Source organism: Arachis hypogaea, chromosome 11 (assembly GCF_003086295.3).
Source record: "Arachis hypogaea cultivar Tifrunner chromosome 11, arahy.Tifrunner.gnm2.J5K5, whole genome shotgun sequence".
In the NCBI taxonomy this organism is placed as follows: Eukaryota; Viridiplantae; Streptophyta; class Magnoliopsida; order Fabales; family Fabaceae; genus Arachis; species Arachis hypogaea.
In genome coordinates this window covers 5,879,052-5,906,762 of record NC_092046.1, presented here as the reverse complement: position 1 = coordinate 5,906,762, position 27,711 = coordinate 5,879,052, and the positions used below count along the sequence as shown (strand labels likewise).

At 30.0% G+C, this 27,711-nt stretch overlaps 3 protein-coding genes across 4 annotated transcripts; 1 reads left to right on the top strand and 2 right to left on the bottom strand.

The window, feature by feature from the left end:
* Nucleotides 1-5,086: 5,086 nt before the first annotated feature.
* LOC112720037 (protein OCTOPUS) lies at nt 5,087-7,512 on the top strand. The gene is made up of 2 exons (XM_025770840.2): nt 5,087-5,224; nt 5,312-7,512. Exon 2 carries the CDS (start codon nt 5,346-5,348, stop codon nt 7,047-7,049), a length of 1,704 nt encoding a protein of 567 aa, XP_025626625.1. The 5' UTR covers nt 5,087-5,224; nt 5,312-5,345; the 3' UTR covers nt 7,050-7,512.
* Nucleotides 7,513-9,298: 1,786 nt separating this feature from the next.
* LOC112720036 (uncharacterized) lies at nt 9,299-10,854 on the bottom strand. The gene is made up of 2 exons (XM_025770839.3): nt 10,673-10,854; nt 9,299-10,331 (listed from the first exon to the last, which is right to left on the bottom strand). Exons 1-2 carry the CDS (start codon nt 10,704-10,706, stop codon nt 9,883-9,885), a joined length of 483 nt encoding a protein of 160 aa, XP_025626624.1. The 5' UTR covers nt 10,707-10,854; the 3' UTR covers nt 9,299-9,882.
* Nucleotides 10,855-14,587: 3,733 nt separating this feature from the next.
* On the bottom strand, nt 14,588-18,998 carry LOC112720035 (protein NRT1/ PTR FAMILY 8.1). 2 transcript variants are annotated; one of them, XM_025770837.3, is made up of 5 exons: nt 18,572-18,998; nt 18,061-18,209; nt 17,596-17,813; nt 16,520-17,079; nt 14,588-16,055 (listed from the first exon to the last, which is right to left on the bottom strand). In XM_025770837.3, the coding sequence occupies exons 2-5, from the start codon at nt 18,164-18,166 to the stop codon at nt 15,221-15,223; spliced, it is 1,719 nt and encodes a 572-aa protein (XP_025626622.1). In that variant the 5' UTR covers nt 18,167-18,209; nt 18,572-18,998; the 3' UTR covers nt 14,588-15,220. The 2 variants fall into 2 exon arrangements, with proteins under 2 accessions (XP_025626622.1, XP_025626623.1); XM_025770838.3 differs by having other exon boundaries at nt 18,378-18,878.
* Nucleotides 18,999-27,711: the final 8,713 nt, after the last annotated feature.

Sequence of the window (27,711 nt, the reverse complement as noted above, 5' to 3'; positions counted from 1 at the left end):
GAAGTTAGTCCCACATCAAAGAAAGCAAGAAAAAGTGAGGAGTTTATAAGATGAGAGACCCATTAACTTATTATCTTAAGGTTTTGAGTTAGATGTGATGTCTTCTCATCTTATGTTATCTCACTTGATTCCTCTCTAAAATCTCCTCACAGAAAATTGCATATTTTAAATGTTAACAAATACCATTAGAATACATAAGGTTTAATTACTCTGTTGGTCCCTATAGTTTCACCAAATTTTTAATTAGGTCCCTATACTTTTTTTCCTTTCAATTGGATCCCTACACTACTATAATTTTGTAATTAAGTCCTTCATAGTGTAAAAAATATTAGAGTTAACTGAATATTTATTCGCAAATTGAAGGTATTTATAATTAAAAACTTAATTAAATCTTTGACCGCATACATTCTGGTAAAAATATTATGTAAATTTTAACATTTTTAACATGAAAAGGACGTAATTACAAAATTAAAAGCAGTGTAGGGACCCAATTGAATGGAAAAAAAGTATAGGGACCTAATTAAAAATTTAGTGAAACTATAGGGACCAACAGAGTAATTAAACCAATACATAATGTATGTATACTTGTTAACTACTAAACTCTAAAAATAGTATCCATTTTAATTTTGAACTAAATTAAACTTTCACACTAATAACTTGAAAAATAAAAAAAGCTAAGACTAAAAAATACTCCTATTTATTGATAGCTACTAATCAATCCATTAGCGCTAATAAAAGCACAAGAATTTCCTCATTGGCTAGTGGCTACAATTACTCCCCGCGCATGCACCCTTCTTTATTCCATGATAATAACATCTATTATTTTAGGTCTACAAGATTTTATAATAATATATTAATATAGATCCCTAGAATAAAAATAAGTATAGTATGCTAAACAAATAAAATACTCGAAATAACCACTGATGGATGTCTTAAATTTTTATACGAACAAAGTTTACGGATCATTTTTAGTTATTAGTTTAATATAATTTTTTAATTTAACAATTTAATAATATACTTTTATTTTATATTTTTAAATATTATTGATTAACTATTAATTAAAAAAATAAATATTTACTGATCTTCTAATATTTATTATTTTAAATATTTTTAAAAGGTTGAGATTTATTTGATTTGTATTTTTTTTATTTTGTAAGAAAAATAAAAATAATAAAAAATGTTTTCATAAATAATTTTAAAATAATAATAAAAAATAAAAAATAAAAACTAAAACTTAGGTTATATTATTGAATTAATAAGGAATGAATCGAAAAAGTCAATTGTGTGTATCATCCTATTGCTTCTAGGTGGGACAAAAAAAAAAAGTTTAGATTGTGACCACAGCTTAGGCATGCAGGTAGAGATATCAGAAATCAGAATAATAATAATGCATGAAAAAAAAAAAAGATATTTGGAATTTTGGACAGGTTAAAAATTAAATTATTACAAATAGGCAAAGATTAATAAGTTCAGCTAGCCAAAGAAAACCTGTAACACAAAAGCCAGAAATAATGTAGAACATAATTTAATATGCTTTTATTATATAGATACTAATTTTATTATATTTAATTAAGACACATTATTATTGTAGTATTATAAATATATGAAATTGATTAGGAGTCTTTCGCTATAAGGCATTTCATTTCAATTATTGGCTATAATAATTAATTATAAATATAAGACTTATCTTGAATATTTTCAAAGCAAGAGAAAAGACTACAAGAATAATCATATTCACTAAATTGTAAGAAGAGAACTAATAATCCAATATTGAAACGTGTTATTTGCTTGTTGCTTAAGTGAAGAGATTGTAGGGTTGGAAGGACTACAATTCATTTGTAGGGTTTTTGCATTGCTTAATTAGTTGAATTTTGTCAAAGGATTATAATTTAAATGACATAATTTTTTTATTATCACTTAAAAGTTTTGAATTTGAATCTTATTCCTAATTTAAAAAAAAAATTAGTTAGAAACTTATTGAGACCAATCTTCTTTCTTATCCTTTATTTTTTAATACCAGTTCCTCGATCCAAATTAAACCTTTTTAAAAAAAAACAACACTTTTCATTCAAATATTTAACGCTTCATTAATTAGTAATACACGTGAAAGAAAGAAAGAAAGCATCTCAATTTAAATTATCGGTAATGTGTGCAAGAAAAAAAAAATATATCAAAATTTAATTATTAATTATTATTAAAATTAATAAATATTAAATAAAATTACTTATTTTTAATTAATTTTTTTGTTATTAAATATTTTCGTTAAATTATTGTATTTATATGTGACAAGTGAAAAATAATAATGGCTTATAAACGATAAAGTTTCAGATCTTTTTAATGCAATACGTCAATTATTGATTGTATAGCAAAAATAAATAATTTTACCTATAGAATTTCAGAATTAAAGGAGTATGATACAACGTATGTAACTCTAGCATTTAGTTTTTTGGAGCTCTTAAGAAGTAAGAACTCAAGTTCATTAAATGAATTCCAGATATATAAATCATAAAATAAAAATCTCTATAAATAACACTTATTAGGACTTAAAAAAAGAAATATATTTTCGTAAATTTTTATTGTAAAGTATGATTTATATTATACAAAACTTCTCATATTAGTCATATATACCATGTAAGATCATATTTTATAAAATCACCTAAAAATTTTGAGAGAATTCATCCCTATTAAAAGGATAATAATTGCAAATGTACCTTCTATTTCTCAAATTGATTGGCTCTATATTTTTACAATTTAAAATTCATAAAATTAAATATTTATTTTAATTCTTAAATATTTTAAAGAATAAATTATTGTCATAAAACTAAAAATGTTCAAGGTATTTCTAGTAACAATTTTTTTCTTAAAGTAATCATGATGTGAGCCATAGTCAAAATTCTCTTTTATTTTTTTTAAAAGATAATTTTTTTAGAAATTATGTATTTTTAAATTAAAAATTCTAAAATATATTTACACGTACTACATACAATATTAAAGTCATTTGATATGAACAGATTTTAGTGTTTATTTTTCTAACAAAATAATAATTTTATTAATATAAATTATAGCTACTTAGACCCAAATAAGTGCCTTTCAATAGAAAATTTATTTATTTCATTAATAATCTATGGATTAATGTAAGTTGGAAAAGAAAATACGTACTCGATTAAATATTTTCAAGTATTTTTTTAATTAATATATGGAATAAAAATGAAATATTTATTTGAGATAGAACTCATTATTAACTAAATAAATTTAATTTTTTTATTACATTTTATATTAATATTTAAAGGAATATTTTAGTTAATTATCTTTTTATTTTAAATTTTAAATGAGCTGGATATATTTTTTTTCTTAAAAAATTATAATTTATATGAATGATGTTATATGTACAAGTTTTTTTTAACCAAATTTAACTAAGTTGGTGCGAAGTCAAGTGAAACAAAATGCATGCATACATCACTATTCCTTATTTTTCGCGCTTTTTGCAGCATACACATAATCTTTGTTGGAGAGCACAAAAACTTATTTATATAGCACACAAATTTTTGAAACTTAACACACAAAATTTTACACATAACGTGAACTTGATGTAGTACAAATATTTTTACGCATAGCACATATATTTTTGTATATAGCACACAAATCTTTGCACATAGCACAATTTTTTGAGCGAATGTATTTTATTAGTTAGATGAGTCAATGTTCTAGATATGTAGTTCTAAACGAATGCACATAAAAAATTATATGCTATGCAACAAGATTTTTATGTTGTTCACACAAATTTATGTTATATGTATTTTATTGGTTGAGTGTCAATGTTTTGGGCATATGATCCTTAAAAAAATTTTGTACTGTATACTAAAATTTGTGTGCCGTACACAAAAATTTATGTGTTGTGTATCAAAATTTATGTGCTCTAATTTTTTACACATTTATAAGAGAAGAAAATGAAGATGATAAGGACGTTGATAATGATAATAAAAGAGGATGACGAGAAAAAAAAAGAAAAAAAATTAACAACAATAACAATATCAACAATAACATGAAAAAAATAGTCGACAACGGTGGCGGCATTGATGATGACGACGACTTTAAAGAAAAAAAAAAGAAGAAGGAATGTGACGATCGTTAAAGAAAAGAGAAAGTGGTGCGGATTTTTATTTTTAAACAACTTGGTTAAATTTAGTTATAAAAAAGCTTGGACACTAGTATTTTTGAACTTATATTACCTTTAATATCATAATATTTTTTAAGAAATATTATATTCTTATTTTCTGTGAGCTACATTGGAATTTGTTCAAATAAAATTAAATTAGATTGGTCGAGTAGTTAGTTTTTTTATTTATTTAAATAAGAGTAAAGTATATTTTTTGTCCCTAAAATTTGACAAAAATTTCAAAAATATTCTTAAGTTTTATTTTGTTTCAATTTTGTCTCAAAAGTTTTCGATTTACATCAAATATACCATTGACGGCTAATTTTTCGAAAAACTTAAGACCAATTCAACAACAAGAACAACCCTCAACACAAGCAAATTAAGTATCATTTTCATGCATTATTGTTAGATTGATCTTAAATTTTTTAAAAATTTAGCTGTTAGGGGTATATTTGATGCAAGTCGAAAACTTTTGAGACAAAATTGAAACAAAATAAAACTTAAGGATATTTTAAAATTTTTTGCCAAATTTCAAGAACAAAAAATATACTTTACCTCTTTAAATAAATGTCAAAAGTTTGAATACTGCATTGTATTGTATACACTACAATCTATTGTCTATCAACAAACCATTAAATAGAATTTCAGATCAATCCTTAGCATAAACTCACGATAACTAATTGGTGAAAATTCACATGTAATAGTCTTTATATAAACTAATAGTTGAGAATTAATAAATAATAATTTATTTAAATTATTTAAAAGTTTTTAATTATTAACTTAACATAAAGATTATTACACGTAAATTTTTTTATCTAATTATGTATGTATTGTCATATTAATAAAAATAATAATTTATAAATTTATTATTTAAAATTTATCAAAACACATCATATTAGTAAATGAAGCCGGGTTTATGAAGGGTTTCCTATGGGATCTGTTTGGCCATTTCACCCGGTTTCATCCATAATCACACCTTCACCCACAAAGATTCCTTCATTCTGCAATCTGCACAGAAGAGAACACTACACACAAATCTTCAAAGATACTCGTAACAACACAAAAGAGGTAACACTCTTCCTTCACAATTCACTAAAACACATTACATTATCTTCTTTTCTTCTTCTTCACTTTCACTCACTCACTGTTTTTTAGTGTTTCAACATGTTCACATAAACACACTCTTTCCATGACTTCCAAAACGCACCGTTTTGCCAGCTGTCACCGCCACCCTACCAAACCTGTTACCGGTTTCTGCGCTTCTTGCCTCCGTGAACGCCTCGCCGGCATTGAATCCTCCTCCGACGATCCTCCTCCCCCCGCTACCCAAGGACATCGCTCCCGCCGCTCGCCGGAGCTCCGTCGCACCAAATCATGCTCCGGCAGTGGTCCTCTCCCGTCATCCTCCTCCGCCGACGTCGTTCCACGGCGTCGGTCCTGCGAGGTCCGACTGCCTGCTGCGGCGACATCCCGGAACAAGCTTTCGGACCTCTTCGACATTGACGATGGCGACGAGAAGAAGCGCCCGAATCGGAACCTCGACGTCGATTCGCGATTCGAGATAACTGTGGAGGAGCGTGAGAACGGTGGCAATGAGGCGGTAAGGGTTTGCGTCGATGATTTTGTTTCAGACGAAGATTATGAAGAGACGAAGACGATGAAGGAGTTCATAGATCTCGAATTGCGGAGAAGGAAGAACGCTGGGAGAGATTTGATCGACATTGCGGGGAGTTTCTGCAAGAGATTGAGAAAATGGAGGCGGAAACGTAAATCGAAGGAGAACACTGCCACCGCCGCCGACGATGACGGCGGAGGACGCGGTGGCGGTAATGGACCCTGCGGTTTGGATAGTGATGTGATGAGAGGGTATAGGGAGACTCAATCGGAGGTTGGAGAGTACGGATTTTTGCGGAGAAGGTCGTGTGACACTGATCCGAGATTGTCTGTTGATGTTGATGCAGGAAGAATGTCGTTGGACGATTCGAGGTTGTCGTTTGAGGCGGCTCGAGCTTCTTGGGATGGCTATTTGATTGGGAGAACATCGTGTGCAAGGTTCTCTCCAATGGTTCATGTTAATGAGAGGGTTTTGGAGGAGAATGAGGAGGAACAAGAGGTGGTGAGTTTGGAAAGTGGTGGAGAGAATTGTCCTGGTGGTTCTTCTCAGACCAAAGATTACTATTCCGATGCGATGAATCAGCAGCGGAGGAGGAGGAGTTTTGACAGGTCAAGCTCTAGGAGGAAGCAATCAATGGCAGATGTTGATGAATTGAGAGTGTTGTCCAATGCCAAGGTTTCCCCTGCAACCAATGAGTTGTTCTATGGGGCAAAGGTGCTGATAACTGATCAGAACGATTCACAGAATGAGAACTTGAATGGTCATGTTCAGTCTGCTTTTGCAATGATGTCTGGTTCTAAGAATGTCCATGATGTTGCAAATGGGGTTAATAATCAAAAAGGGTTGAATAAGTTCCATAAGTGGGTCAAGAAGTTGAACAAGTTGGGGTTGGTGCAGAGGAAAAGGGAAGCTAAGGCGGTAGAAGAAGAGCGTGGATCAGGAGACACGGTTGTTAATAAGCCGGTCACCGAGTCTTGGCAGAAGCTGAGGAGGGTGGTTAATGGAAACACGAGCGAGTCTGTTAGCCAGAAGCTTATTCGAAGTTACAGTGTTAGCTGTAGAAATCCCTGTAGAACAGATGGTTTAGTCAATGGATTTGTCGGTACTCCAGAGACCAATGGCAGTATTTTGAATGGAAGAAAAGAGTTTACACTTCAAAGGAACCGAAGCGTTAGTTATTCACCGGGTAATGTTGACACCGGCTTGTTAAGGTTCTATTTTACTCCTTTGAAGAACTATAAGCGAAGCATTTCAGGAAAGAGTAGCTCAAAGGATTAGAATGCAATGGCCAAAAATGTCTTGAAAAGCTGTTTGTAAGAGCATATCTGGTCTGAACTCTTGTTGTTCAAGAGAGAAAAGTACATCACATTGTTACATTCTGGTTTCTATTTTTAGAGTGATGTTGGGAGCAGAAATAGGTATACTTTTCCATATGCAATTGGCACGGTAAACTTCTGATTGCAACACTGCTAGGATTAATAAGTCTACAATAGTTGAATTTTGCTAGAGTTTATTGCAACATAACTTTTTAATTTAGGCAAGAAGATAGTTACTAAGTTCTCAAAAAGTTTGTTTATATTTTCTACTTTATCTTTCAGCTATGTTATTGTCATAGATCTCATGAACTAGAGCTAATTGGTTATACAAACTTCCTTGTTAGATAATATTTGTTCAGGGCTCTGAAATGTCCATATCCTGCTTCTTGGTTATAAAAATTTGAAGTTAGAAACATTGGCATCAAGGTATCTATTCCATTGGCTACTGATATGGTAATTTCTTTTATTTAGATTTATCACGTTGTCCATAAAATGTGGAGCATGCAGGCAATTTGCATAAGAGGAAGATTGATTAAGAATTTTAATCTTGTCTATCTTGTCAAGCAAGAGCTTGAAAGAATTTAAATTGCATTCTTTTAAGGGGTACTGTTGAATTGCATTGCTTAAAACTATAGTTCCAATGATTGGTACTGGTTTTTCATCTTTTGTATGAATGCTGGTTTTTCCAACTTATCATTTAAGATGATTTGTGCATGCTGTTGCTAACTTGATAACTTTTTCTTTCATTGCATTCTAGTGTACTTCTTTTATTCATTACTTTATTTATTTATTAATCTAAATGGCTCAAAATTGAGGATGGCATACTGAGAATCTATATTACCTCCATTGGACATCAAAGCTTTTATGTTGTTTTACCTAGCTTTTCTCTAACTTTATTCTCATTAAATTAATGTGCTGCTTCGGGTATATTTGAAACATGGACATAGATTTGTAAATAATTGAATTTGATTTACTTCAGAGTCTGATATCTTAGTCAGGCCAATCTGTATTTTCGGTTATGTTAAAAGTAAATATCTGCTATTAATAAAGATGATAATTATTTACAGTTTTAGAAGCAATACTGAGTGTGCTGTTCTTCTATAGGTTTACTAAATTGTATTTAGTATTTAAACTTTTATAATATAATGTTGTTGATATCTCTCTGCAACTGTTTTGATATATATGTCCCGGTGTAGCTGTTATCTGGTGAACTATCTTATGCTTAAAGTCCATACTCCAATTATTTGCCATGAAGGTTTTTCTGCATATATGTACTTCAACCACTGATAGTTACTCAGAAACTTCTTTTTGAATTTTTCATCATTTTGTTGATAAAAAAAGGTGGCACAGCTTCAGATCTTGACTGGTAGCTAGGAAGATTTGATTTAAACATTGGTCGGTTGATTACTTTGCCTAAAGTGCTTTCACTTTTTTGCCACTATTTCAACAACATTTTGACCATATAACATTATGATGATGAATCAGAAAAAGACATATCTCACTCATGAAAATGTTTTAATCACATACATGTTCTTCAATTTCAAGTTTTTAAAACCATCATTTTGTTCATCGTCCCACATAACTTGTTTGCCAGAAATGCTTCATGTTGTGTTTTCTTCCTTGATTCCTTGGAATGTTTCCTTCCTTGAGATCTTCCAAATTTAAAAATTTTACTCGAATCTATGAAACTGTTCTCCTAAGTTTTAAACGAATATAAATTCAAATATATAATTTATTTTCAAAAACATCAAAAAGATAGATCAAGACTGGATTCTGAGCGTCTTGAAACTTTGGCAACTACTTTTCATAGTACTAGTGCATTGGTGCACCACTGAGTTACAATAATGGATTCCATGCTTAAATTTTTTCCCCATTGAGGTTCTCTTCTTCTTTTTATTTACTTGTGATGAAGAGAAATGTCTCCTTTTAGCAATTCACTTGTAATTATACTCGTTCTATACTATCTTGTAATCATAGTTTGACTAACTTTCTCTATAATCTTTTAACAACTGATCATATTATTGTTGCCCTACGTGACATCGAAATTCAAAAGCTGACGCTAAAGGTAATGCCAAATAATCACGCCTATCGGACTTATGAACAAAGCAACAATGACCCACTTGACAATTTTGTTCCATTCATATTACCTGATCTTGTAAATATGAAAGTGAGAAAAAAAAAAAAAGCTAAACGCACATAGTGAATTGAAAGTTGATACTAATCATTTTTTCCCTCCATTTATCACCATTCAATGCATATTCACTAAACCCAGATTAGTAATCAACTCAGCCAAAACATAGGGTTATTAGTGAACCCACCACCAATGAATCACTGGTCAAACTGGTTGAATTCTATTTAATTAGATAAATATACAAACATAAATGGTTGTAGAGGAGGGGTAACACACCTTGAAATTTTTGAATTATTTCCAACCTCAAATACAGTGTCGTTCTAGCCTTCGAACCAGTCCGGCTTGATCTCAAAATAGGCCGTTCATTCCAGGTTTGCCGGAGTTGTGTGCATATCCGATCTAATTGGAGAACCGAATAAAACAAGCAGCTAGTACACCGCCGTTCGGACCAAATGGCCGATCCGGTCCAATTTTGTTCGGACCAAATGGCCGATCCGGTCCAATTTTGATAACGATTCAATGTTAAACATTTATTTATACACAGAAAAGTATTACTTCACTACTAACCATGCATTATGTTTCCTAACATGTTGTGTTCTACTCTAGTCACAATCAAGTTCACAAATGAAATGGCATTTGCCATTTGCATTGCATTGAATTGTATTCATTCCACATCAATTCCCTTCTCTTGAAGCTCAGAAACAACCTCATTCCTCATCTTCATCCACAACTTCTGTGCTTCCTGCTCAAACTTCTTGCCATCTAGCTCCTTATCATTCTCAACCATCCCTTTTAAACCAATCTTTGTTCCAATATCAGAAACAAACTCCTTCATTTCTTCTAAATTGCTGGCCAATGGGAACTGTTGGTGCTGTTTATGGTCTAGCTCCTGCTCTTCCTCTGGCCGTTGCTGGTTATCGGCTCGCTCCTGGTCTACCTTCAGCTGAGGCTTCAACTTTGAAGCTCCACCATTGTAAAGCCAAAAACCACCCATTATGGTGTAGGTGCAAAGTAGGGCTTTCCCAACTTGTTTCCAAAAGAAGTAATCTTCACTTTCAAACCCAATTTTCTTCAGGTATTTCTTGGCATGCATTGAACTCAGCATCTTGAAACCTGAAATCAACGAAACACAGTGTAGAATAAGTTCAAAAGAAACAGAGAAAGAGAAAAAAAAATTAAAGGAAAAAGAGCATCGAAGTTTTCGTTCAGACATTTCATCGAGCAGTTGGTAACAAAATTTGGAGTTATATTGAAAAAACATAGCTCCCCAAGCAACATTTAAATCATGTTTCACTTCAAAAAAATTACTTGTTACTGTTTTATTAACATAATCTAAAATAGAAAACAGCAAAAAGTGATATTTTTTATACTAATTAAAATTAAAAATAGAAGAGAAAAGTAGAAACCAAACACATCTTGAAGAAATGGTTTAAGAATAATTGATTGAAAGATACCTGTTTTGGGGTCCTGAAAACGCTTGGGGAACATTTCAAAGGTCCAAGTTCTAGTCTTTGATTTTGGGTGGGTGGGAGTGGGAGTTTTTTGTGTCACCCTTCAAAATCATAAGTTCATAATTCAAATGTGGAAAAGTTATTTTATAAATAAAAAAAGGGATGAATTTCATTACTTCCAAATTAATAACACTGATTTCTCTTAATAACACTTATATCCTCTTTTCAAATTACTCACAACTTCTAAGACAAAAAATAAGGTTTTTTTTTTTTTTTTTATGGGAAAGTTAATATTATAATACATTTATTAAAAAGGATAAAAAAAATTTCCTAATGGTAACCTTAACTAATGCTCTAAAAATATTTGTTATCAAAAACATATTTAAATATACAAAAGCATAGTTGTCAGAACCGAACCGATAATCGAACCGATCAAATCACTGGATTACTAGATTATTGGTTCAATCGGTGGGTTATTGGTTAAACCGTTTGATCCGGTCCTATGTAAATAAAAAATAAAAAATAGTCAAAAGTTTAAAATTAAAATTTAAAATACATATTTTTACTAACATTTTAAAAAATATCAAGTTATTTTAAAACAATATGAAACATGAACAATAAATATTTTGTTATTTTTACTCTATCACAAATATTTTTATTTTGTTTTTATATTAAAATAACTATTATTTTTAAATTTTAATAATTTATTAATTAGTTTATATTTATTATACTATTATATACTACAAGTATTTATTAAAAAATAATATTAATAGATATTATATAATTATAAAAAAATAAGTGAGTTTATAATTATTGTTAAATAAAAATATAATTAATTTAAAAATGAGTGATTTTATAATTAAAATTAAAATAAATTAAATAAAAGTAAACTATTTGATAAAAGATATCTATATATATTATAATTTGCATAAATTTTAATAGAAAACACGCTAGCCTGGTGGTTGTGGAGTCTTTTAGTTTTTTTGAGGGCAAGGGTTCGATTCCTTGTACGGTCCAAGCACCGGACCGAACCGATATATAATCCGATTCACCGATTTTCCAGTTGAACCAATCAGTCCGGTCTGATTTTGTTAACAATGTACAAAAGGGTAATTAATAATACAATTTTTTTTGCTCATGTTGAAAAAGAAAAAGGAGAAAATTGATAACTTTGAGAATTGAGAGTACACCTATGATGTACAGACACCGTCACACCGACACGATTACGGTACGACACAGAATACGTGGACACACGAATTCTAAATTTTTATAAGATACGGAGACACAATATATATATAAAATATAAATTATATTTAGATAAATTATAATGATATTTTGATATTTTATTGATATTAAAATATTTTAATTTTTTAATTATATAAAGTATTTAAAATATTTTTTGTTTTAATAAATAATAATATATGCTATTTTTAAACTCATTTAAAAAACACAAGTTAAGAATAAGGCTGAACATGTTAATATATGATAGTATTTAATTGTGTTTAAATTGTTCAGAAAAGAATTTTTTTATTTAAGTGTGTCCAAACATGTTCACATATTTTTTTTTAATTTTTTATTAAAATATGGTTAGACACAAAAAATACGCGTATTAAATAATTATCGTATCCAAAATGTGTCCGTCGTGCAAATAAGGCAATTCAACAAAGTGTTATGAAATGAAGTAATATTATCAATTTAGAAATAACAATATTTAACTCCTAAAACAATCAGATTATGTTGGCTAAATTTTTGTAGAAATATTAGGGGGGCAAATTCAACTAACTACATAAGTACCTAGGCTTGATTTTCAATTTTTGTTAAAAAAGAAAAAAAGAAAGAAAAAAAATACAGATATTGACTAAATATTAGCTAAAATTCTGTTATTCATTTAAATTTATATAATTGTTTACAATTAAACTAAAGTTATCAACGACTTATAATTAAGTGGAAGAATTTAAGTTGAATTAAAATTTTTAAAAATTGCTAATATGAATACAAAATTACTTGCATAAATTAATGAATGAAAGACTATCACTACTAGAAACTACAAAATTATAAAGAAATTTCTCAAAATTTGACAAGTCAACAAAACTAGTTAAAAACATATCGTATGACCACTCAAGTCTTTGAAAATCAAGAAAATTCAATACAAATTTTATCTCTTGCATTTTGAAAGCAACATCAACACTAATGTACACACTTAACAATTAAGTTATTCAAAAATATTTGTCTACACAAAGCACCTGTATTATTTTTCTTAAGAAAAGTTACCATAAGAATGTGAGTAATATTGAGAGTTTCCACTTTTTTTTCCCTATTAAACGAGTTACTAAAAAGTAAAAATATATATTTTATTGTTGTAGTGTTGTTCATTTTCCTAATATATTGTTATATCATTATTGAAAAATATTATATTAAAATTAAATTATATTGTTATTGAGGTGTTCATATAAGATGATCTGGATCTAATTAATTGTAGGTGTTAAATACTTAAACATACACATTGTTCATATCCTAACCCAACACTAAAATCCGGGTCTAAATAAACCTAAAAGACCCAATTCAAAGATTAGCCTTCACAACCCACCGACCTCCTCGAAAGAGGTCGGATCTAACGCAGACTCCTTTTCTAAGAAGCTGGACTTGAATGATAGCTGACAGATAACACTTATTCAAATAAGTAACTGCCCCTAAAAACTCTCAACCCACTTCAGGAGCCATATCTTAACTTCTCTAAGATAAAGGGACGGTTATCCACCTTAAAATGTAGAACTATTCTAACAGTAGTTATTGATTCACCACTATAAATACACTGACACCCCTCAGGTATCTCTAAATTCCAATATTCTCTAAACCTGCTAAAACTCTTTGCTATCTTAGACATTGGAGTGTCTTTGCAGGTACCACCCCCCATTCTTTCACATACACAAGTCGGACGGTAGCTCCCAGACGCGAATCAAGCCGGAGGTCCTCTCCTCCAGACGTTTGGGCTAACCTTATCAGTCCAATTCATTAATCTCCGGTTACCCACCGTAACTAGGGGTGGCAAGCGGGGAAGCCCGCCCCGCCTAGTCAGGCGGTCCCAGAATCCCACCTCTCCCCGCCTAACGGCGGGCTGGCGAGCCGGCGGGCTAAACCCGCCAAATATCCTTTTTTTTTTTTTTTTTTTACTTTTAACTATTAAATAATATATATAAAGGTATAAAAAAATTTCTTTTGTTTTTTACTTTTAACTATTATAATTTCTAAAGGTATAAACAAATTATAATTTTTATACTCACAAACATTAAAGTCTTATTAATTATAAATATCTAATAAACATAATTATAAACCAAGTTTTCATCCAAAACATAATTATAAATATTGTTTCTAAAACAAAATAAACATAATTTAAAACACTCAATTTTTATCTTCATTCTCTTGTAAGTTGGGTTGAAAAAAGTTGGGTTTTGACAAAAAAAAATGTAAAAATACCCTTTGCTAAAAAAATACTAAGTCCGGCGAAAAACCCGTCCCGCCCTGCCAAAACTCGCGGTTTAAGCGATGCGGGTTAGGTGAGTTTTTGCTATTTGGCAATCCCAATTTTCCAACCTGACCCGTATTTTTTGGCGGGTTACGTGGGCCGGGTTTAGACCCGTTTGTTACCCCTAACCGTAACACATATATTAAACTGACAAATGAGAAAACACGAGATTTGTCAAATAATAATAATAATAATAACAATAATAATAATAATAATAATTATTATTATTGTTGTTGTGAAGGAATCAAATAGAATGCGTGAAAATTGGGAGAATATATATTAAGATTAAGGAAGTAATTATTTGAGTTTGGAAGAGTGAAATTGCAGAAATGAAACCTTCATACATACTAAAATAAAATAAATCTTCTTATACTATAAAATTTAATATCAATAAATTATTATTAACATGCTAAAATATTTTATTTCATCAATCAATCATGTACAATTATTATTTTTGTAACTTCAAAAATCATCATCATCATTATCATCATGACTTCATGAGAGTCAAACATTGTTTCAAAGCTGATGATATTGCTATTACAATTAAATTCATTAAAATATGCTGATGAAAAGAGACCTTTCACCAAGAAGAATGTTCACATGAAGTTGCAATAATTTTACAATGAGAACTTTACACCTTGTGGTATTTTGAAGAATTACAAAGATTTCACATTGAGATTGATTTCTGTATGCTACTAATCAGTAACACTAACTCTATCTAAAATTGTAAATAGAAAACCAAGATTACAAACACCAAAGGATGACACTCATTCACAAACTTCATAATCTAGGATTCAGCAACATAACTTTTATGAGAAATGTTTCTTGAACATAACCATCTTCATATTTCGAACATACCATACCATTATTACCAACAGGCGAATGATATGTCAGCACAAAATACGATGACAGTTATGTTCAAATAACACCATTCTAATACTTCAAAACTATGATTCGAGCGAAGAAGCTTTCGCTCGAACCATAGTTTGGATGTTTTGAAGCCGAAAACCTACATGTGATCGGTTTTTTCACCGGAGAGTTCCGACAGCTCGCTTATAGGTATAAAACTGTGCTACCACCAGATATATTATCAAATTCAGGACACTTAGAACTGTCAATAGCCAAAAGAAATAGTCAACATGACCATAGTTGAGGTTGTCTGGTATCCATCCAAGGCTGCCATTCCTAGTACTGATCCTTGTAACAATGGTTACGAGTAGGGAGCTCAGGTACTGTCCAAGGGCAACAGTGAGTAGTGACAGAGCAGAACACAGGCTCCTCATCGCGTCCGGCGCTTGTTCATAGAAGAACTCCAACTGGCCAATGAATGTGAACACTTCAGCACAACCTATGAGGAAGTACTGAGGTACCTGCCAGAATATTGTCATTGGAACTTCATCAAGGTTATAGTAATTATGCCTCCTCACCATTCTGAGCCTAACGACTTCCAAAATCGCGGCGGCCACCATGGAAAATATGGATATGAAGAGGCCTATTCCCATCCTCTGGACCTGTGTTAGGCCATTCTTGTGGCCGGTGAACTTCCTAGCGACCGGCACAATGAACCGATCATAAACCGGAACCCAAAATATGACACTGAGGGTGTCAAATATGGAAAGGGATGCTGGTGGAATCTTGAAAGAGGAGTTGCCTACGCGAGTATCCATGGTTTGTCCTTGCAACACAAATAATGTGCTCATTTGGCCGTAGACAGTGGCGAAAACAATGCCGGTTGCCCATATTGGAAGCAATCTCAGAATGGATTTCAGCTCTTCAACTTGAGTTACAGTGCAAAGTCTCCATGGATTCACTGATTCCTTCAGATTATCTAACTGTCCGACCACTGCTGCTTTGTCAAAAAACCTGTTACAAACAATAATACTCTTAGATCCCATTTGATAACATGAAACATGCTTTTCAGGACAATTTTTCTTGTCCAACTTCTCATGAAACCATTTCTACCAGAAGCTTAAGCCGACAGGAAGAGATACATGAATGATTATATCTCTAACACGGCCCCTCCCGCAAGAGCTTTTTTTGGATTTCTGTATATTTTTGCATAGGCTTTCTTTCTCTTTTTATTTGCCTTATACTGAACTCCTTTCTTTTGGGATCAACAAAAATCGAATTCTAGACCTTTAGGTCATAGAAACTCTGGTACCATGTCATAAAACTATTTTCCCAAAAGCTTAAGCTAAAATGGGGATGTGGATAAAAATACAAATTTTTAGGACAGCATGTCATATTTCAGGATTCAAATATGATCACAAAATTTCTCTTCATTCTGAGTTATGAAAAATCACAAATTTGTTTTGGCACTGCTTTACCTTAACTCATCTGTGTGATCAAGCTTCCTGCTTCCTTCTATAACAGACTCGGTGTCTGCAATTTCATACAACTGAGACTTATCATTAGGCACTTTAACATTATACTTCCTCATGGATGCTACTATGACCTGAATAATCCGAGTGAGGGCGCTTCCTCCGGGCTTCTGGTTTCGATACAGCCGAGAACCTGAAAAGAAACTTGCCACTGCAATAGCCATGGCCACTGCTGGTATTCCAAATCCCCATCCCCATCCTACATTGTCCTGAATCCATACCAACAGCGAAGAAGCGATGAGAGCACCAATGTTGATTGAGAAATAGAACCAGTTGAAGAAAGAACTCTTGTGTTCCTTCTCCACCGGATCAGCATCATCAAACTGGTCTGCTCCATAGGATGAAACACATGGCTTGATTCCACCTGTTCCAAGGGCTATAAGGTAAAGAGCTATAAAGCACACTGTACTTTCTAGAGTGGTGGCATGGCAATTTTCATCTCCATGGCCATGGCAAGTTGGTTTTATACCAGAAACTGATGCAGATAATGTCAATAGTGTCATTCCCTGGTCAATAACAAGAACAGATTTATATCCTTTTTAGACAGAAACATTGGTTTTACTTTTGAATGCATTGGGATTTTGGAATCAATATTAATGTACTAATGTTATATGCAACAAGGAAAAAGTTCCAGCAATTCAGTTCTCACTATTGGAGCTTCAAAACTTTGGTACTTCGCTCTTTATATATCATTTTGCCGATTCGGACTAAATGGTATCTTAAAAGAGGTGTACAAGCATCCTGCATTAACACTGGATCCGGGGAAGGCCACACCCAGAGAATGTAATGTACGCAGCCTAACTTGATAACTTGAATCCGTGACCTTGAGGTCATCCAGAGACAACTCAATCGTTGCTCCAAGTCTCCCCTTCAAATGGTATCTTAAAAGAGTGAAGTACCAAAATTATCTATGAAAGATGACATTGCTGACAAAACTACCTGATTTTCGGATAGATTAATGAATGCATCAAGACAATGGTTGTTCAATTTGACAGTTACAGATTGAAGAGGTTTATACTCACAAGAACATAGATTATTGAGAAACAAGCAATGGTCCAATATCTTCCAAGATATGAATCAGCAAGAAATGCTCCAATCAGTGGTGTTATGTAGCATGTTCCACTCCAGTTAGACACATTTTTGGAAGCAGTAGCACTATGCTGATGTAGCCTCTCCTTGAAATAAAGCACCAGATTTGTGCTCATACCATAGTAAGCCAATCTCTCACAACATTCATTCCCTGTAAGTAAATGAATTATAAGCACTAATTTCCTTATTCGTCAGTGGTTCTAAAATACCCGTCATTCTGAAATCTTGGTACGTTCAAAACTTCATGTATTTGGATACGATTTGTGTCCAAATACATTTAGTTATCAACGTACCAAAATTTTAAGATGACAGATATTCTGGAACCAGAGTAATTTTAATATCATTATCATACCCTAATAAACATATAGTTGGAAATGCAACAGACACAAAAAAATTACCCAAGATAAAAGGGCATGCTCTCCAAGTTCCTGTTCTCTTTTTGTTTGCTGGATTTCCAAGATAATCCACTGTCCCATCTTTTGTGTAAACATCATCTTCTTCCATTATTGTATTTCAGAATTGGCCCAAGTATTCAGGAATTCAGATACTAAGAAAAAAAACAATGGACAGAATCATAAATTAGAATGAATATTGTTTTTGAATTTTGAAAGGCAAGCAAGTAATAATAATAACTACAAAAGCTTTGCTAAAAAAAGATGATGCCTTTAGAAGAAGAACAAAACTATAGAAATTATGATTGAATCAATATAGTTACCCAAAAAGAAAGCAACAGTGAACAATCCAATATTTCAATGAAGATTAAGGATTCAAGTACATGAATCCAGAACAAGTAAAGATGTAATAAAGTAGCAACAAATGTGTTTTTCAACTTTTTGGCTGCAGAGTAGAGTCAGAATCTGAGAGGATCAACCTAAAAGCATGTGAATGAAAGAAGTGAATCTCTCTAACCTTCTGAATGCAGGAGTTGCCAACTTATGCAAGCATGTGAAGAGTAGAATAATGATCCAAATATTGGAACCCAGCTTAGTACTTAAATACTGCTTTCTAGGTTGCCCTTGTATTTTGAATATTTGGAAAAATTATACTACTTATTAGTGATTATGCTTGAGATTAATAAATAAAAGAGTGAATACCCCATCCAACTCCTCACAATTATCTCGAAAGGACAACGAGGCCAAAAAAAAAAATATCCAATCCGGTTTTTGATTTTTTTTGAACTAATTAGTTCCTGTACTAGAAAAAAAATAACATTCACTTTTTTTGTCATAAGAACTAATCAGTCCCATAAAAGTAAAGCTCATGAATCGGGTTGGATATTTTTTTGTCGAGGACCTCGTTGTCTTTTGAAGTAATTGTGAGTGGCGATTTTGAGTTTTTCTCTAAATAAAAAAATTCATCACTATTATATGTTATTTTTACACTTTACTTTGACTTCTCTTAAATTTTATTTTAAGAAGAGTAAATTATGACTAAAAAAGTACTTCTTTAATTTCGCCTAAATTTTGGAACATTTTGTCAAATTGTAACCATCAAGAACTGAATTGATAATTTCTTCTAGAAAAAGTTATTGTTATATTTACTAATATATTTAACATTATATTTTACTCAATACAAGAATATTGAGTATATTATTAACTAAATTTTAAATAAGATTAGTGCATAATTTGTAATCAGAGGCTTCTTAATAAATTTTAATGAATCTTTAAAGTGAGTTGAAGTTAGAATATTATAAGGTAATCAGAGGCTCATAGTATGAGTCTGTTGACTTGTCTCCACCGCATGTAATGATTGAGACTTGAGAGATACATATAAATATATAATAATAGTTTTAAACTTTAATTTGGGTATCCAAGTATCTAACCTTATCTGAAAGACAAATACATAAAGCACACAGAAAATTTAGACAAGTTTTGATTCTTCTACTAGTTATTAGGTCAGCTGGACATTATGAGTTATCTATGACTTTTCAATTTTTTAGTCTATGTTCATACTTAGTAGTGTTCACATAGAGTGCTAGTATGAATAAGTATGAAAAATCAATTTTTAATATTAATTTTTTATTATAAAATTATGTTTTAAATTCTCTTTTTTTAGAGGATTTAATATTTAGAATTTAAAATTTAATATTAAAATTCAAAATTTATCATAAAAGGATAATTTTAAAAAATAACTAATATTAATTGAAAAATAATTGATTTCTTAGTTAAACTCATATTTTTTTCATTTCTTAATTCTTATCCAAGTAAGGAGAAAAAAAACAATTGAATTGAATTACATATATTATCCATTGTCCATAAAATGCTACAAAGCATAATAATTGGCAAAATAAAATAATGATCATTTAAAATATATTATCAGTTATGCAATCTTCCAAGGAACATGTTACTCTTTACTCTTTAGAGTTGAAAAAACATAAGAACTGAGAAATTCTCTTCATTGTTTGTAATGCCAAAACTATATTATAACATGTAAAATACAAATAATACATGAAAATAGCTTTGGTATATATTATAATAATATTAAATGGTAAATTTTAATTTAGTTATGTAAGTATAGGTTTTTTTGTATTATTGATCATATATTGTTTTGAACTGAATTAGTTATATAATATTTTAATTTACAAGAGTTAAATGTTTATATAATTGGAATATTAAATGTTAATAATTGAAATAAATTCAATATTTTTATAAACTTTTATATTAGTTTTTTTTTTTGTGACTAAACTTTTATATTAGTTAGTTAAACAAAACTTAGTGATATATTTTAGGGCAAAATGCATATATAAACTAATTGGAGGTCAATTTTACACATATCTACTAAAATAAAAAAATATTACAAAGAACTACCAAGTGTTTTTATGTAATTCAAATGAGACTCATTCGAATTATAAAATCCAATACTAATTTGAAACAGTGTAATTCGAATTATGCATGGACGAAATATTGCAGTAATTCGAATGAGCGTGAAATGACATGCACGTGAATATAGCTCTAATTTAAAGTGGACTAATTCGAATTACCACAAGTAGCAGGCTAGTAGCACAAGATAATTTGAATTTGTCTCGGTCGAACTACCAATGAATGCCCTATAAATATAGTTCTGAGTTCAGTTTTTTTAATGCATGGAATATAAAATATATATTTTTTTATTTTTAAATTATTAATTTTTTAATAAATTTATTTAAATTATATCACAAAAAATATTTTATTTCATGCAAAATAATTAAAAAATGGCTTAAAAGATGTTAAGAGTGCTATAAAAATTTGTAATATCCCAGTGACTTAGGTAATATATGCATGTACTCAAACTTTAAATAAAATATTCTAGATAGTCAATAATAATTTAAAAATTAAAAAATTTTAAAAAAAAGATTAAATTTAAATGCAAATATTCATCCATGTACTCAAATTTTAAATAAAATACTCTACATAATCAATAATAATTTAAAAATTAAAATAAATTTATTCCATGCAAAACAATTGTAAAAAAATGGCTTAAAAGATGTTAGAAGTACTGTAAAAATTTGTAATGTCCGAGTGACTTAGGTAAGTAGATGATAAAATATATATTTTTTTAATTTTTAAATTATTATTGACTATGTCGAGTATTTTATTTAAAGTTTGAGTACATGCATGTATTTACTTAAGTCATTGGGACATTACAAATTTTGATAGTACTCCTAACATCTTTTAAGCTATTTTAAAATTATTTTGCATGGAATAATATATTTTTTGTGATATAATTTAAATAAATTTATTAAAAATTAAAAATTTAAAAAAATATATTTTATATTCCATGCATTAAAAAAAAAGCTGAACTCGAACTGTATTTATAGGACATTCATTGATAATTCGAATGAGATCAATTCGAATTATCTTGGGCTGCTAGCTATGGTAATTTGAATTAGTCCACTTCGAATTAGAACTATATTCACGTGCATGTAGTTCGTTTCACTCATTCGAATTACTAAAACATTTCATCAATGCATAATTCGAATTACACTGTTTCGAATTAATATTAAATTTTATAATTCGAATAAGTCTTGTTCAAATTACATATAAATACTTGATAAATTTTTATAATATTTTTCGTTTTAGTAGATATATGTAATATTGGCCTCGAATTAATTTGTATATGTATTTTATCCTATATTTTATAGTGTAAGACTTAACGATTGAAAGAGAAAAAAAATTGTGTTTTTTAGAGAGGCTACACAGGCGTGTGGGGAATCATAGGAACACAAAGTGCCAAAGCAATGATAGCAAAACTCTTTTAATATTAATAATGTTTGCTTCAGGAAAAGCTAAACACGCAATTACTTTCAAGAAGGAGAAAAAAAAAAACAACAACAACAAAAAGGGGACCTCTTATTGGCTTATATTTGAAATTGGAAAGCACTCTTTGGACAGAGCTTTCACATTATTTTATCATCACTCTATAAATTAAAAGAGACATATTCCATAACAAATAATGATATTTTAACCATCAATCTTATATTTTGAAGTTCATAAATTTAATCTCTATAAAGATGAAAAAGTTGAATTTTGGTATTAATATTTAACACACAAAAAGAATGTTCAATTATCAGTATTATTAATGACTGTTTCAAATATATTTATTAAGAAAAAAGTTAATTTTGGTATAGATATACATAGTGCATTTGTATCGTACAAAAAAAAAGATTTTACTAACATACTCAAATATTTATTTAGATCTGTTTTATATTATTAAAATAAAATTTTAAGTATAAAATAAAATTTTAAGATTATTTTATTAGTTTCGTCGCGTGTTATCAACACAGTATAATTCTTCACATGACTTTTGAAAAAGAACATCTAACAAGTAACGATTTCAAATGTAAAGTATATACCTTCCATTAACAAAATTAATCAATATTTGTGGTTTGAAAATTACGTCATTCATTTATCATCAATTATCATGTCCACATGAGTAATGACAAATGCATGTTGACAAGTCGTAACATGCTGTGTTGACTTAATTTTTTCTAACCAATTTAAATATATTTTTTTTTTTTTTGGTATTACCAATTTAAATAAATTTATCATAAGAATTATTGCAACTATTGAAAGTTGTTTATTGGACCTAGTTGTTTGTGTAATCTTTTAAACTTTTTAGATTTAAAAGTTAGTAAAAGAAGTTTCTAACTTCTAAAAAATGGGAGATAACAAATAATACTAAGTTCATTACGAAAAAGAATAAGTAAGAATTACATTATAATTTCTATAAAAATATCATTGAATAATTTTAAGTCGCTAAAAAACCATTGTTAATTTATTACACGTAGATTGATGAATAGTCCCATTGAAAATGGTGTTAAAAAGAACCGAAAAATTAAAGAGCCGATTGATTTGTAAAAATATTTGTTGTTTTTATTTTGTATTTTTATTTTTAAAAAATAATTTTTATTTTTAACTTTTTATATTTTAGAAAATACAGTTGGTTTATGAAAAAAAGTTTATTTTTAAATTCAAAAATAATAAAAAATATTTGGTTAATTTATTTTCAAAATATATTTATAATATTTTAAAATCATAAAATTATATTTTTATTAAAAGTACGATGTTATTTATTTAATTTTTTTATTAAGTTAATAATTAATTCATATACAGTATCAATACGAAATAAATTACTATCTTATCGTACTATTTTAGAAAATTTAGTATCTCTTATCAAACTAATATTTTAAAATAAAAAAATTTATGATTAATATTTTTAATATAAAAATAAATATATTAATATTAATTTAATATTTTAAATGTAACACAGATAAACGAAAAAAATTCAGTAGAATAATTAGGTGCTTAGTTGACCTATTATTTACAATCTTTAATTAAAAAAGTACATACTTAATACTAAATAAAAGAACTTAATCAATATAATTGTATTAAAATTTTATTTTTTCTTTATTTATCTTGTTTATATAGTCTAAAGATACAAAAATTAAAACTAAAATAAAATTAAAAAAACAAAACCAAAAGGGTCAAATGAAATAATTAAAAAAACTTGAAAAAAATTTCATCTTTTCAAAGAGAATAAATAATTTAAAAGTAAAGAATGGAGAACTTTTTATTTTTAATATTGGGGGAGGAGTGGTGTATAATAACGTTATGGGGCTGCATGGTGCATAACCGAAGTGTGACGGCCAGGATCGAAGAAATCGGACGGTCCGTTTTGAAGAACAGTAATTGGACGGTCCGATTTCAGGCTGAGCAGGTACACAAATCGGACCATCTGATTTGCGCCCCCAGTCACGTGTCACGCATGCAAGTTGGTCCAGCAAAGATGAAATGATCCCAATCACCCGAGCTCCCTTAAGCCAGTTTCACTTTTCCTTTCCCTTTCACTTTCACTTTGTTCCATTTCTCTTCTCCTATAAACCCCACCCCTAGCCACGGTAGTTCATTCCATTGTTGAAAGTTTGAGCTGAAAAAAATTGGACCACACAGGAAACTATGCCTAAAAGAAAAAAAATAAAAGATGTGAATCGTTCAGAACTTCACATTGTTAATTATCTTGATCATCCTAACTACGTAAGTTTTTATTCCAAAATTTTTTATTTTAGTTAAAATAATAATTATAATGTTAGAGATTAGTAATAGTTTATTATAGTAATAATGTTAGAAATTAGTGGAGTAATAATTTTTAGATATTTGAGTTTAATTAAAATGATATTAGAAATTATTGGATATTAATATTGTTCAGATATGTTACATTATAATAATAAATTAATTATTGTTATTAATAGAATAATTACAATAATAATATTGTTAATAATAATACGGTTATTAAAAAATTTGGATGTATGATAAATAAATAGAATAAGTAATATTAATATTAATTATTATAAAATCCGCTTATTGTAATAATAATAATTATTACTGCTAGTAGCGTTTAATTATCAGTAGAATAGAATATAGTAGTGCTAATATTGTTCTGTTATGTACGTGTGAATTTAAATAAGTTAATTAGTTTTAATTGTTAATAATAAATAATTTTTTTGTAGTTACTTAATATTGTATTAGTCGTTCGTAAATAAATATTATGAATTAAAAATTATTGAATTAATTATTTATGTTATAAATTTAATATAAATATTTAATAAAGAGTTAGTGATTGATTTATTATTGTATGTTTGCTGTTAGAATAGAATAAAATAGAGTAGTTAGTTATTTGAGTATTAGTAGATAATATAATAGTTATTTGTATAAAGTATTGTATTGTTATTATTATTATATTTATTGATTCTTATGTGTAACTGGTTATTTGATAATGAAAATTCGATTCTTTTAAGTTTAATTTGTTAATTTATTAATATTATTGTTTTTGTTTAGGAATCTAGAATGTTGCAATGTGACCACTACATGCCGTCGGATCGGTACAATCCAATAGTGGAGGAGTTTTTACGAAACACCGGCTTTTATCATGTTTCACAGATTGGAGTTGTCCAATGTCAGTTGGCATTGGTTAATGCTCTGATTGAGAGATGGCGCCCCGAGACTCACACCTTCTATTTTTCGGTTGGTGAGTGTGCTGCGACACTGGAGGATGTGGCGTTAATTTTTGGTCTTCCGACAAATGGTTTGCCAGTTACGGGACCGACACCGAGTAGTTATGAGGCGTTAGAGGCTGAATGCTTGGATCAGTTTGGTGTTGCACCTAGGCAGACAGACTGTAGGGGAAGTTTCATCAAGTTGACGTGGTTTCGAGCATTGAAGGATCGGTTAGTGTTGGTTGATGATATCCATATTCAGAGGTACGTGAAGTGACACATAATGTTATTGTTTGGGACCGTTATGTTTGGAGATAAGTCTGGAACAGGGGTGCACTAGAAGTTTCTCCCATTACTCCGTAACTTTGCCAGGATAATACAGTTCAGTTGGGGTTCGGCATGCCTGGCACACCTGTACAGAGCGTTGTGTAGGGCAACTCGTGTCGACTGTAAGGAGATTGACGGAAAACACTATATTTCTTAGCCAATAGGTTCACTTCATAATTAAACAGAAGACTTACTTATTACATGCTATATTTTGCCTATTTACCGTTGTCTCTACTGTTTGTCCTAAACTCAAAGCTCATGCACAAATCATACTTTAACAAATCTTAATTTAAATTGATGGCTCACCTGCATTTACATATTGAAGAAACTCCGGTGCATGCATAGCCTCCAAATCCAACGACCGCATGAAACTCGGCTCCACAAACGGCTGCTGGTTTGCTAGTGCATTTGCCACATCCGCCACATCTGCCACCATAGCCTCGTCAGCTTGATCTTCGTCTACACCCGGATCAACAACCTCGTAGTTACTTTCGAACTCTTCTTCACTATCACTGTTGTAATCTTCCAATTCAATGTCTCGGTTCGCTGCAGATTGCTCGAACTCGACATACAGTTCGATGAACGATATTCGCGACCGACTTTTAAGATACACTGAAAACATTTCTTGCATGCTCGCTTCGTCGGTCACGTATTTCGTTTGAAATTGAACAAACCCACCAAAGACAGGTACAGGATATCTGTACAGAACACACGACACTCTGCTAGATATTTGAGAATCCATCTTCTCACAAATGACACCTTTTAATTCTTCAAATGAAAGTGTGAATGGAATAATAATATCCAACGGATTTTCACACACAAATTTTACTCCTTCTGATATTTGTAATAAAATTTGGCCATGATAATACACTTTTAATCTTACTCTATCATCCATGATAATAGAGAAGAGCAGATATACAAACAAGAGGAAGAGATCTGGAGAGAAGAAGTTTAAATACTTGTAGCACCGGAGAAGAAGAAAATGAAATGGGCTGCTCAGCTTGGGTAGGAACATATATATATATATATATATATATATATATATATATATATATATATATATATATATATATATATATATATATATATATATATATATATCACACTCAAATCGGACCATTCGATCGCTTGCATTGCCTTTCGAAATTTTTTGAACAAAAAAATCGGATAGTCTGATTACTAAACAGCCCGCCCAAAAAATTTGAAACCCAGAAATCGCTGGGTCCGATTTGGGTGCTCTTCGAATATTTTTGAATGAAGCCTTAAAATCGGTCGGTCCGATTTGCTTGGGCCAAAAAAACTAATATCTCTCCATACAACAAATCGCATGGTCCGACTACCATACACGCGACCTCACCACGCACAAATCGGACGGTCCGATTTGTGCCCCTCACCCCTGATTGAAATCGGACCGTCCGATTTCAGGCCGTCAATTAACCGCCGTCACACCTGTGTTAAACACCTCTCAGCTCCATAAACGGGCGTTACACCAAACCTTGCATCATATGTTAAAAAATCAGCCAAGAATGGATGCCCAAACAGAAATTGACATTAAGAACTGAGTTAGAAAACATTAGAAAATATTACGTAAATGTGACGTGAGAAAAAAGAAAACTGTATAAAAAAGAATAGGAAAAATTCGGATCTTTATTCCAAAACTGAAAATATCGTGTTTTGAGTTGGAAATACTTTTAGAAGTTAAAACTGAAAACATAGAAATAATATTTTTAACTTTGTTTCGTTCTTTTGAAAATATTTTTGTTGAAAATATTTTAAAAATTTTCAATCAATTATATTTTTATGCTTTATTTTTATTTTTATCGAAAATGAAAATAAAAATGCCCAAACCAATCTGTTCCTAAGAATGTGTTTGAAAAATATTAAAGTGAAAAAAAAAATTTATTTCTATTAAAAAATGAAATCTAATTCTATTTTAAATTTAAATTTATGATTTGGAATAATTAATTATTTTTTTTACTATTTTATTTTTATATTTTTTGTTTGTCTTTTTTTATTTGTTTAATAGAAACAATTTTAATATTTTAATCTTTAGTAATAATAAAATTGTAAATCAGATATTTTTTTTGTTTGATTTAATTTGAACATTAATATAAAAATTATAATTTTTTCAGAATTTAAAATTATATTTTTATTATATTTCAAGCTTAAAAAAAATTCTGGTGAGAATTCTATTCTTTAAGAATTCGAAACATACCTTAAAAAGAACAACAGATCTAACCGAATGAAATAA